Source organism: Ascaphus truei, chromosome 6, assembly GCF_040206685.1.
Source record: "Ascaphus truei isolate aAscTru1 chromosome 6, aAscTru1.hap1, whole genome shotgun sequence".
Classification (NCBI taxonomy): Eukaryota; Metazoa; Chordata; class Amphibia; order Anura; family Ascaphidae; genus Ascaphus; species Ascaphus truei.
Window position 1 is genome coordinate 84986123 of NC_134488.1, and position 13621 is coordinate 84999743.

Below are 13621 nucleotides of genomic sequence, written 5' to 3' on the forward strand. Positions count from 1 at the left end.
TTAAGTGAACTGTTCAGGGACTCACACACCAGTATAGCTGCAGACATTCCATTGGCTACTGCGGGTCCACGCCTTCGTGGATATGCTATTTAAGGTGGCATTGAGACTTCAACCTCACTCCTCCTCACCCTGATGAAGTGCGCGTGTCACGCAAAACGGCGTCGGGGGATCTTGATCTCACGACTGTGACGTCCAGGGAAATGGCGGATCGAGCTCTTTGATACACGGCCAGTATAAGCGATTGAGAAAGGCAATTCCAGCCGCAGACTACATTGTTATACCGGTCCATGTTCACTCCCATTTATTTAACACTTAGACAGTGCAAGAGGATACCTTTGTACACCATGAGTTTCCTAACTATGGTTTACTGACAACTTTGTCATTTTAACTATCTACATATATTGCGGGTATGGTGTTATTTGGTGGTATACAGTTGTGTGAAAAAGAAAGTACACCCTCTTTGAATTCTATGACCACAGCCCGATTGAAATGCTGTGGCGGGACCTTAAGAGAGCTGTGCATAAACAAATGCCCACAAACCTCAATGAACTGAAGCAACTTTGTAAAGAAGAGTGGGCCAAAATTCCTCCACAACGATGTGAGAGACTGAAAGTCATACAGAAAACGATTACTTCAAGTTATTGCTGCTAAAGGTGGTTCTACAAGCTACTGAATCATAAGGTGTACTTAGTTTTTCACACAGGGCTTCTCCATTTTGGCTTTATTTTTGTTAAATAAATCATGACATGATGTAATATGTCATGTGTTGTTGTTCATCTGAGGTTGTATTTGCCTAATTTTAAGACCTGCTAAGGAACAGATGATTGTTATTATGTCCTGATATGTAAAACCATAGAATTTAAAGAGGGTGTACTTTCTTTTTCACACAGCTGTACATGGTACTTTATCGCATTTTATATGTACTGGCTGATGGGTATATAAATTTAAAATTGACCCTCCGCATGCACCTTTTTGTATAACTCATATTGACACATTCATGTGTTTGTGTATTATTGTGTGGCATTGACTACATATATCAGTATCATGGCTATAACTACAGCATATCCCACACACCTAATACAGGTGTTTATTTTGCCTGGTATATGCTGGTGTATGCCTATCAGGCTCACACTACATTTAGCTTTGGTTAACCGCCTATTCCCTTTGTTCATGGAAGTTTTTTTTATTACTTATGTATATATTCCATGCATTTTTAAGCATTGGTATAAATAAAACTTTATTATTTTTCGTCCGTATCATTCATGATCTATATAGGAGGTTGTGTATCAGTGACGTCATTTACCCATAATCACTAATAGTGATCAAGGTTATTTATACCTTTAGGACTTATATGGTCACCACTTTGATATCCACAGCGAGAGCTTATCGTAGGATTCTTTTGGACGCCTTTGGGTCTTATTGTACTATTGCTAATATTTCCTAAGTACTTGCTCCCTAAATGTAATCCTTTCATTTGTAATCAACTAACTGTAATAGGTTAAGCGGCATAGGTCATCGCTTTGGTTGTTTTGTGATATAGTAAGATTCAATGCGTGAGATTTGGAGAAATGTATCTTGAAGCTAGAGCGTTCCCGGAATAATTGCATTTCCTTCATAATGTTTGGAATAGAGATAATGGGATTGGACTAATTGTGATCAAGGTTATTTATACCTTTAGGACTTATATGGTCACCACTTTGATATCCACAGCGAGTGCTATCGTAGGATTCTTTTCGACCCCCTTGGGTCTTATTGTATTATATCACAAAACACTCAAGATTAATTGAAACTGAAATCTCCCTTTAAATGGACCCATTTTCATATTACGTATTTGGGAATTAATATCACCCCTCGAATAGTGAACTTATTTCAGGTAAATTACCCCTCTCTGCTCATTTCCATGCAGAGAGACTTAGAACAATGGGAACATACACTATCTCACGGTTTAAAACGAATATTCTCCCAAGAATGTTATATTTATTTAAAAACCTCCCAATGAATATACCAATTACTTTTTACAAAACATGATAAAAGACTCCCCAGACTAAGACCTGGATATTATAACATAGAGCAAAAATGGGTCTGCTGTCATTTCAGGATTACTACCTGAACCCTTGACCCGGGAAGAGTCGCCTGGACCAATGAATTACCTTCCAGATTCGAAATAACAAAAATCACTCTAGTTCAGGAGTGTGCAAACTGGGGGGGGGGGGGGGAGGGGGAGTGCGCAGCAGCTATGGAGATCCAGCGCTCTCCAAGGCATTTAAATGAAATGCCGGGGGACTGCACGAGGCCTTTATAACACACTTACCTTAACTTCCAGAGACACGTCGTCATGGTAACCCGGCATCAAATGACGCATCGGGATCATGTGATGTGACGTTGCCATGGCAATGTGACGTCACATGACTGTGCGTCATTTGGCGCCGGGGCCAAGTGGAGGGGGGGCGCGAGCTCCAGAGGAGAGCTGGCAGGGGTGTGCACAGGGAAAAGTTTGCAAAACCCTGCTCTAGTTAACACTCTTGCACAAGTGATATATATATATATCCACACACACACAGCACATGAAAAAAGGACACATGTCTGATCCAAAAAGCAGCCAACGACCATGTGATGTGCGTAAAAAGCGCGCAATACATGCCTATGACAATGGAATGCAACCGTGGACAGCAAACAAGAGAAAAGACATGGCTGCTTGAAGTAGTAGGATTTTGTCATTCTTTTTTAATGATATTTGTTCTACTGTATTTGTGATGTTTTTCCTAGGGATATGTTTATGTACTTACCAGAACACCTTCCTACTGTCTCTGTACGTTCTTCCTACTTACCAGCTTTTCAGGGCAGGGTTTCCTTTTCCTAAATGTCACATTTATGTCAGAAACACTTATTCCCATTATGTATTATTTGTTATTTATATGATTATGTCGTGTATTACTGCTGTGAAGCGCTATGTACATTAATGGTGCTATATAAATAAAGATATACATACATATACACTGTTCTATATGGTGATCTATCATGCAATTGCACTTTATTCAATTATATTACTGTTTTGAGCTAGGCAGCTCTGCAACGATTCTATTGTCATTATTATTGTATGAGCTTGAGTCTTATGCCCCTTTGTGCACTGAATGATACTGGCACTTAAAGCAGCCATGTTTTTCACTTGTTTGCGGTCCATGGTTTGAGTTCCAGTGTCCGATAATGTAGGCACATATTGTTCGCTTTTTGTGTCTTGTAGTTGCATTGGAGGACAAAGCGGCATATTGAATTGTAGAGGGTATTAAGTTTGCTAAGGTGAGTTTGGGGTGCCGTGCCATATACTATGTTCCCATAGTCTATAGTTGGCATTAGCATCTGCTGATGCGCTTTCTGACCAGCAGACTTAGAGAGGATTTATTCCTATAAAGTACACCTAGTTTGTCATAGGTTTTGGTTATCTGGGTATCAATGGGCACCCCAAATGTTAAATGGGCATCAAACCATATGCCCAAATATTTTAAACTTGTAAGAGGGGCTAGGATGGTATTAGAGTTGGTTCTGATCTGGAGCTCATTCATTTGTAGTTTTAGAAATGTAGCTTTGGTCTCAAATGCCATTGTTACAGTCTTGTCAGTGTTTAAAAACAGTTTGTTTTGGGAAATCTAATTTTCAAGTTTCAAAGTCAGATTGAAGTACGTGTCCAAGGTCGGAGAGGCTAGGGCTGTGTGCATATATGATTGTGTCATTCGTATACATGTGTATTGAAGCTCCCTTACAAGCTGTAGGAAGATCATTAATGAACACTGAGAAGAGTTGGGGCCCCAGAACAGAGTCTTGCGGGACACCACAGGTGATATCTAAGTGGTTGGAGTTAGTGTCCAAGATAGACACATGTTGGGATTTACCTGATAGGTAGGATTGAAACCAGTTTAAAGCATGCTTCCCTATTCCAGGGCACTGGAGTTTGTTTATCAAGATAACATGATCAACATGTGAACTCTAAATAAGGGGACCTGAATTTGTTTTCAATATGATTACGTTCAGGTGTTCACCACACTCTTTGGTTCTGTTTGCCTCATGGAAACTGCTAAACGGCTCCTTCCCTTTTTCCAAAAATCACTTTAGCCAGGTTTATCAGGAAATTTGTTGGCTTAATCAAAAACTGAGCAAATCCTGCTCCCCTCGATGTAAAGTTAGCATTTCTTTGTCCTCGGTTTGTGTAGCATATCATCTTTCAAACATTTGTCTAAATTCTTGCATGAACTGAGAATAGTTTTGAATCACTGGATTGTACACATCCTGCAGCCGCTGCCAGGACCTGGGTGGTCAGGCGATGTGCTTGAATACGATGTGTGAGTGGTGGGCAGGCGGGCGCACAGTTGAGGCACTGGATTTGCCCATTTGACCTAGACTTGCTACCTTGGCTCCCCAGGAAACATAGACCCTATATTGACAATGCAAGCCCCTTAATACAAAATACTTGCCACATATGGGACAAATGATCTAATGCTAAGGTTCTTACTCTATATCCCTCACTATTGAGCCCATTGTTTAGTAACCCACAATTCCCTCTGACTCCATACTAACTCCTTCCTGTCCTGGAAAGCTAATAACATATATAAAGTGATGGACTTGGTTTGCAAAGGTTCAATACTCTCAAGATCTCCAATTTAAATATAAACTAAATAAAGAATAACAGAGGAGATACTTACAATTGCAACATTTTGCACACTCGGTTGTATTTGCGGGGAGGGGCCCAATGGAAAGACTCCATTCGAGACTTTTTATTTGAACTGGATAACGGAGTCTCATCGGTCTATAAGCTCCTACTATTTACGCAAACCAGGTTATGCCATTATTTGGGAGAAGGATTTGGGGTCGGAACTAACCACTGAAGAGTGGACGGATATGGTCACAAGCTAAAAAGAGCCCTGTATTCACTCACATTCAAGAAAACACATATAAAGTTTGGATGAAGTGGTATTTGACTGAGGAAGATCTATCCTAACGCATCGGGTCTTTGCTGGAGGAATTCTGGACACTGGTATATAATACCATTATCATACAATTGGTGGTCATGCCTTATTATTGTCAAATACTGGATTGAAGCTCAAAGACCTTTTTCAGACATTTTGGAGATTGGTGTCCATCTAAATCCTTATCTTTTGTTATTAGCGAATACCCTCAGATGATGATCTTATCCAATCATTTTAAGCTTCTTATACATCTTTTAACAGCCGCCAGATGTACTTTAGCAACCTTTTGGGAAAAACTAATGCCCCACCATTACATTCTCTCCTCCAGCGCATACGGGACATGATGATAATGGAGAAACATACCCATTCTATAAAATTCAGAGGGTAAATTCCTCTCAGTTTGGACTCCTTGACAACACTTTCACAAGGTTGTGTAACCCCTTTAACTGACCAATATATGACTTCTCACGGTTTTTCTCATTAACTCAGAGTTTAATCCCTCTGGAATAATACAACATTCTTTTTGTTTTCTTCTCCTTCTCTTTTCCTTCAAAGGTATTCACATAAATATTTGTAAACATTGTGATTTTTTTACCTCACATTTTGAATGTATTTGATTAAATGTATTTTTATTTGGTATTACAATATTTTACCTTTTTACTTCTGTCAATTTTCATAAAAGGAAAGAAAACAAATAAAAACATATTTTTGGGGAAAAAAACATTTGTGTCGGTGTATTCCCCATTTTGCTCTGCCACAGCAATTAACAATTCAGAGTTGTAAATCCTTAGGTACTTTATATAGTTTCACACTTCTGTGATGGCCTTGGGGTTCAATTTTCTAATAGTCATAGTCAAGTGTAGCTTCTTTACATTATATGTAAAGAGCACAATTTGAGTGCACTGCAAAGTATTGTACCAGCTTTAATTAAATAGCATTAGGTCAAAGTAATGGTATATATATATATATATATATATATATATATATATATATATATATATATATATACAACTGTATGCTCATCTGCATGTCTTAGGCAGGTCTGCAACCCCGCCTTTCCCCATTATCACCCAGCATACAGCACTTCCACTGCAGCAAGGGATTCTGTGAAATGACATGCAAATGAGCACACAGTGTCACTTTTTGCCTCAAAAACCATTTTTAACATAGTTCCCTATAGGCTTAAGCTTGCTGCATGGTCACAGCTTTGAGCACAGCCAGGGTTAAGGTGCATACCCAGAAAACCACCCACAGACAGCTGTTTCGACCTTGATGGGTCTCATCAGTGTGGGGTTGATTTTAACTGGATATGCATAAGAGGCTATGGGATAGGCTATACCATAATACTGAGTTAAGTTATGGTGAGTAAAAAAAAGTGACAAAAACCCTCCACAGGAAAGCAAATATGCAAATACAACTGTATGCTCATCTGCATGTCTTAGGCAGGTCTGCAACCCCGCCTTTCCCCATTATCACCCAGCATACAGCACTTCCACTGCAGCAAGGGATTCTGGGAAATGACATGCAAATGAGCACACTTTTTTTACTCACCATAACTTAACTCAGTATTATGGTATAGCCTATCCCATAGCCTCTTATGCATATCCAGTTAAAATCAACCCCACACTGATGAGACCCATCAAGGTCTGTGGGTGGTTGTCTGTGGGTGGTTTTCTGGGTATGCACCTTAACCCTGGCTGTGCTCAAAGCTGTGACCATGCAGCAAGCTTAAGCCTATAGGGAACCATGTTAAAAATTGTTTTTTGAGGCAAAAAGTGACACTGTGTGCTCATTTGCATGTCATTTCTCAGAATCCCTTGCTGCAGTGGAAGTGCTGTATGCTGGGTGATAATGGGGAAAGGCGGGGTTGCAGACCTGCTTAAGACATGCAGATGAGCATACGTTTGTATTTGCATATTTGCTATCCTGTGGAGGGTTTTTGTCACTTTTTTTACTCACCATAACTTAACTCAGTATTATGGTATATATATATATATATATATATATATATATATATATATATATATATTTTTTTTTTTTTGTTTTCCTTAATATCACTATTCCCTGACTATATGTGGTATTGATACTAAACCAGTAAGTTATAAGCAAATGTTCACATACAGTTTATATAATATACAAAATGTTGATGATAGTAAATTGTTTCAAGAAAATAACATGTATATGTGTATATATAGTGGGCTCTCCATTCATTTATATTCACACAGGTACACAAACACACTCTTACATCACTAACTTTCAGGAACCATTTAACACCTCTACCCATAAATCACATCCACACACGGGGGAGGGACAAGCACAGATAACATTCCAAGAGACACTGTTTTTAAGTATACCCTTTGCTTGCTTCATTCATTGTAACATCTCCGGAAGAAAAGATCAGTGTATCTCGAAAGCTCGCACAAATAAAAGCATTTCGTTAGCCACAGAACGGTATCATCTATTTATTTTTTGATTATTGAAGCTCGGCTAACACGGTACTGATGCATATATATATATATCTATATATATATATATATATAGATATAATAATTGAAAGATTCAACCGCGCCTGGGTGTATACTAGCCCCACAGTAGACTCCTGACAACAAACAAACCACAACAAATGTTAGCACAGATGACCCGTATAAAACAATTGTAAAAATGTATTATTATAAAATATATATAGGAACTCAGATGGTGGTCATAAGTATTGATGGTGAGTGTGTAAAATATAAAAAAAAATAAAAAATTGTATATGTATAATTGTTGTGTGTTAAAAAATATATTGAATAAAAAATGATGAATGATGAACTATTATTGCAAAAAACACTGAAAATATGATTATCAAAATATAATATGATTAGGTGAAATGTATTAACCAAAAAATGAAAATGTTAAAAAATGTAAAATAAAAAATAAAAAAACGTGTAAAAAATTAACTAAAAAAATATATATGTGTTTTCCACAAAAAAAGTTGATGATTTTGTATGGAGATTACAACGTCCGGGCTGCTTCTTCTTTGGGGTCAGCAACCTCCCAGCAAATTCTATTGGAGAAACAAGAGAAAAAGCGCCCGATCCATGTGTAAAATTTGGTAACAAAATTTTAATAACAAATCACAAGACAAATGCACACTCACAATTTGTCAATGCAAATTAAGCATTGTATGGGTAAACCCATGCGCCAACAAGTAGCTGCTTGCCGAATGTTTACTTCAGTACATCAGACCTCACTTCTACCGGTGCATCACAGTCAGATGTCCCTCCAGAAATTCAGGTATACAGTCTGTTGTTCCAGCATTAGATGCTGTGTGTGGCTCAGGGAACATCCTCCCTCTCCTGGCAGCAGACGCACGAGCTATTCCCCCAAACGTAGCTCCTTGAATCCCCTGATCCCCAGGGATCCCCTGATGAAATCCGTCAATCGGAAGAAACGCATACACGTAGGGCACGTGGTTTCAAGGAGCTACTTTTGGGGGAATAGCTCGTGCGTCTGCTGCCAGGAGAGGGAGGATGTTCCCTGAGCCACACACAGCATCTAATGCTGGAACAACAGACTGTATACCTGAATTTCTGGAGGGACATCTGACTGTGATGCACCGGTAGAAGTGAGGTCTGATGTACTGAAGTAAACATTCGGCAAGCAGCTACTTGTTGGCGCATGGGTTTACCCATACAATGCTTAATTTGCATTGACAAATTGTGAGTGTGCATTTGTCTTGTGATTTTTTATTAAAATTTTGTTACCAGATTTTACACATGGATCAGGCGCTTTTTCTCTTGTTTCTCCAATATATATAATTGGATTGGATACAAAATATATATATATTTTTTTTTTTTTTTTAAGTTATGGTGGGTGAAAAAGGCGATAGAAAACCTCCACCGTTAGCATATAGCCAATAAAGAATATCACTTGTGAGCACATTCACATGTCTTGGACAGGTCTGCAACCCTGCCTTTCAACCGTTATCACCCAGCAAGGGATTCTGGGAAATGTCATGCAAATGAGCACATACTGTGTCACCTTTTGCCTGGAATATCCATTCACTCGGAGCCCATTTAATCTGATGCTTCGCCTTTCACACAGCTTTTAAGCACAGCATGGGACTAGCAAAGCAAGTACAAACCACTCACAGACATGTTTCAACCTTGATGGATATCATCAGTGTGAGGTTGGTTTATACTTGCTTTGAAATATTTCTAGGCTGGGTAGGTTTACCATACATTTTAAGTTATGTGAATGTGCTCACAAGTGATATTCTTTATTGGCTATATGCTAACGGTGGAGGGTTTCTGTCGCCTTTTTCACCCACCATAACTTGAAATGTATGGTAAACCTACCCAGCCTAGAAATATTTCAAAGCAAGTATAAACCAACCTCACACTGATGATACCCATCAAGGTTGAAACATGTCTGTGAGTGGTTTGTACTTGCTTTGCTAGTTCCATGCTGTGCTTAAAAGCTGTGTGAACGGCGATGCATCAGATTAAATGGGCTCCATGTGAATGGATATTCCAGGTAAAAGGTGACACATTGTGTGCTCATTTGCATGTAATTTCCCAGAATCCCTTGCTGCAGTGGGAACACTGTGTGCTGGGTCATAATGGTTGAAAGGCAGGGTTGCAGACTCGTCTAAGACATGTGAATGTGCTCACAAGTGATATTCTTTATTGGCTATTATGTATATATATATATATATATATATATATATATATATATATATATATATATATATATATATATATTATATATTATATATACTGTATATATATATATTCTGTTTAATTTACCATTTACAATTGACAATACAACCAATTTATTAATATGCCTTGTGCTCTCACTACAGTACGTTAATTATGTCACAAAATATAATTAAGACTGCATTTACTAGTGTTTTTGTAAATGTGTTACAAGGGCAGTGCATTTTCCTATTTAATACAAAACATGACTTGGCTAAATGTGCAAACCCTAAAACTCCCTCTAAGTAAATAGTCCCCTATGTATCTAGTGATCCGGGTCCCAATGAGACATGCAGAGGGCCTGAGGAATCTATACAATATCACACAATACACTGGATGGTTCACATACAGTAGTGTACTCTATGGTCAATGGGGTATATTCATTAAAGTATGATGGCTAATGCCACTCTTTTTAATCTTATGGATCTTATTTTCAAAGAAAGGTAAAGAAAGCTATGTTCATTATAACTGATACGGCTACCATGTAAATAAAGCTCTAAATTAGTCTCTCAACACATTTTTTAATTTCAAGTTTTGTTGACTGAATCTAAAAATTGTACAGGTTTTTTTGTAATGAAAAGAAAACAAGAGCTGTGCCTTGCTTGACAATATAAGAGCTATTGAACAATGGTTGAAAGAACAATTTAACTTTATATGTATTTATTACAAATCTAAACAAAAATATAACTATACAGCTTGAAGAGATCAGTTAAATACAATACTTTCATTGATTTATGTATTTGTCAAATATAACACCTCCAACACCAAAGAAGTCTGCAATGCATTTTACAGGGATGTGTTGCAGTTTGCTCTCTGAGAAGGATTTTAAATAGTTACTTACCTGAATTAGCAGCAAGAAGCATGGAAAGGTCTTCATCATTTACATTCAGGCATTCAGTTTGTAAAAAAAATAAAAATCCCTTTGACTTTTTTTTACTGTTCTTCAGTCATGTTAGGCCGCACCACAGATATTATCTTAAGCCTAGAGGAGCTCTGCGTATGAACATCTCTCAGAAATGACAACTAATTGAAATAAGTAAGAACCGAGGTCGGATAACTCAATGTCTTTCTATGTGTTCTTGATTGCATAACCCATGCAAGGGAGATAAGTCATTGCAGGCAGTTCAACTTAAAACCCAGGCAGGGGAAGTACGTTTTCGAGAGGAAGGCAAGTAGGCTTTTTAACCACATGAAAAGAGCGTTTCTGAAAAATAGATTCGAGTTACCAGTCACAGCTTATAAAAAATGCCCTGACTGAGGAGCTTTACGTAAACAATTCAATATCCTGCCATAGGAGAAGGAAACAATAACGTCATTGCCTCTGTCCATAAAGCACACAACGTCAATGTGGCCTTATAATGTGGGTGACGACAGAGACATTTCTTTCAAACCTGCAACAATCCTATTGTAAGACAGCAAAGACATACAGTATACTGTAGTTTCCAAGAGTATTGGGGCGTATGGATTCTGTGATACCCCCATTCTTCAGCCTCTCAAACTTTATCTCCTGTTAAGATAAATTATTTATATTTAAATGGATTGCCAGCTTCAGGTCCCTCTTAAATGATGGGGTGGATTTATCTACTGCATCAGAATATATGTTTTTGCTAACATTAATATTAGAATTGTCAAAAGCACAGGCTTGGTTATTTATTTATAAAATGTTTTACCAGGAAGTAATACATTGAGAGTTACCTCTCGTTTTCAAGTATGTCCTGGGCATAGTGTTAAGATGACAAATAATACATGGTTACAAATACATAGTTACATAAGTGAACATGGTATACATTGTATACAAGACATTGTATGCACAGAGATAATATATATTATAGGCGTATGTAACAGTTACAGACCAGATTAAATTGTGACTAACAGCTTTACTTTTGAAAGTACTAAGACTGGTGGTGGCTGTGAGAGTCTCCGGTAGATTGTTCCAGTTGTGGGGTGCATGGTAAGAGGAGGAGCGGCGGGTTACTTTGCTGAACCTTGGGACCATGAACAGGCTTTTGGAGTCAGATCTCAGATAATAAATGCTGGTTAGGGACTTCTTCCAATCATCAAAGTTCCTGAATAACAAGGCTTTATCATCTTTAGTAATGTTCAAAAGTAGTATGGATCTTAAAAATGTTATTACTTCCCCCAGAATGTTACTACCTGTCTGCATGTATGTAATACACAGTGTATTTAATAGGCCCTGCAGTACTCATATTTAGAACAAAAGCCCCTTTCCCTCTTCCACTATCTAAGACCGCTGCCAGGTGGAGACACATGCTCTATTTATAAATGTAATATGGGGAACACAAATGTCTCAAAGTCCTGTTTCAGTTCCATAAAATTGCTTCTTCTGCATATACGCTTAATATACAGTTAGGTCCGGAAATAATTGGACACTGATACAAGTTTTGTTATTTCGGCTGTGTACCAAAATACATTCAAGTTACAGTTAAATAATGAATATGGGCTTAAAGTGCAGTCTATCCGCTTTAATTTGAGGGTATTCACATCCAAATTGGAGGAAGGGTTTAGGAATGACATCTCTTTAATATGTAGCCCCCTCTTTTTCAAAGGACCAAAAGTAATTGGACAATTGACTCAAAAGCTTTTTCATGGACAGGTGTGGGCTATTCCTTCATAATTTCATCATCAATTAAGCAGGTAAAAGGTCTGGAGTTGATTTCAGGTGTGGCATTCACATTTGGAAGCTGTTGCTGTGAACCCACAACATGTGATCAAAGGAGCTCTCAATGCAAGTGAAACAGGGCATCCTTAGGCTGCAAAAAAAAAAGAAAACCCATCAGAGAGATAACAGGAACATTAGGAGTGGCCAAATCAACAGTTTGGTACATTCTGAGAAAAAAAGAACGTACTGGTGAGCTCTGCAACACAAAAAGGCCTGGACGTCCATGGAAGACAACAGTGGTGGATGATCGTAGGATCCTTTCCATGGTAAAGAAAAACCCCTTCACAACATCCAGCAAAGTGAAGAACACTCTCCAGGAGGTAGGCATATCATTATTCAAGTCTACCATAAAGAGAAGACTTCACTAGAGCAAATATAGAGGGTTCACCACAAGGTGCAAACCATTCATAAGCATCAAGAATAGAAATGCCATATTGGACTTTGCCAAACAATATCTAAAAAAGCCAGCCCAGTTCTGGAACAGCATTCTTTGGAAAGATGAAACTAAGATCAATCTGTACGATAATGATGGGAAGAAAAAAGTATGGAGAAGGCTTGGAACGGCTCATGATCCGAAGCTTACCACATCATCTGTAAAACACGGTGGAGGCAGTGTGATGGCATGGGCATGCATGGCTTACAATGGCACTGGGTCACTAGTGTTTATTGATGATGTGACAGAAGACAGAAGCAGCCGGATGAATTCTGAAGTGTATAGGGATATATTGTCTGCTCAGATTCAGCCAAATTCAGCGAAGTTGATTGGACGGCGCTTCACTTTACAGATGGACAATGACCCAAAACATACTGTGAAAGCAACCCAGGAGGTTTTTTTTGTATCACTTTTTTTTTTATTGAGAACAACATACATCCAAATGATGACGACAATGTCATAGGCACATGACAAGATTTTTAAACTGAGTTAAACAACATGTTGTCCCAAAATGGTTATTTTTCAGTTGGTGGGGGGAGGTGGGAAGACATACTGGGGGGGGAGGTGTGGGGGAGGATGGGGGAACCCTGTTTTCTTCCTCCCTTTCCATCAGTACGAGGACAGCCTAATGCAGGCCTAGTCCTAGCGGGCCGCTCCAGGGGTCCCAGGTATTCCGAAACTGTGGCATTTTTTTATTGAGCATCCATGGCCATGACCTCGTCTATTCTTCTCAACACCGTGTTTATCGCTGGGGCTTTGGTGTGTTTCCACGCCGCCGCTATTGAGCATCTGGCTGCGGTTAGGATAGCTG

The 13621-nt window shown here is 38.6% G+C and overlaps 1 protein-coding gene across 1 annotated transcript in view; it reads right to left on the bottom strand.

The window, feature by feature from the left end:
• The window catches only part of TNFRSF25 (TNF receptor superfamily member 25), a 79416-nt gene extending 68535 nt beyond the window's left edge, over positions 1 to 10881 (bottom strand). Inside the window, exon 1 of the mRNA XM_075604972.1 lies at positions 10539 to 10881. Coding sequence (XP_075461087.1) covers positions 10539 to 10577 — 39 coding nt within the window. The 5' untranslated portion in view covers positions 10578 to 10881. The remainder of the gene's footprint in view (positions 1 to 10538) is intronic.
• Positions 10882 to 13621: the final 2740 nt, after the last annotated feature.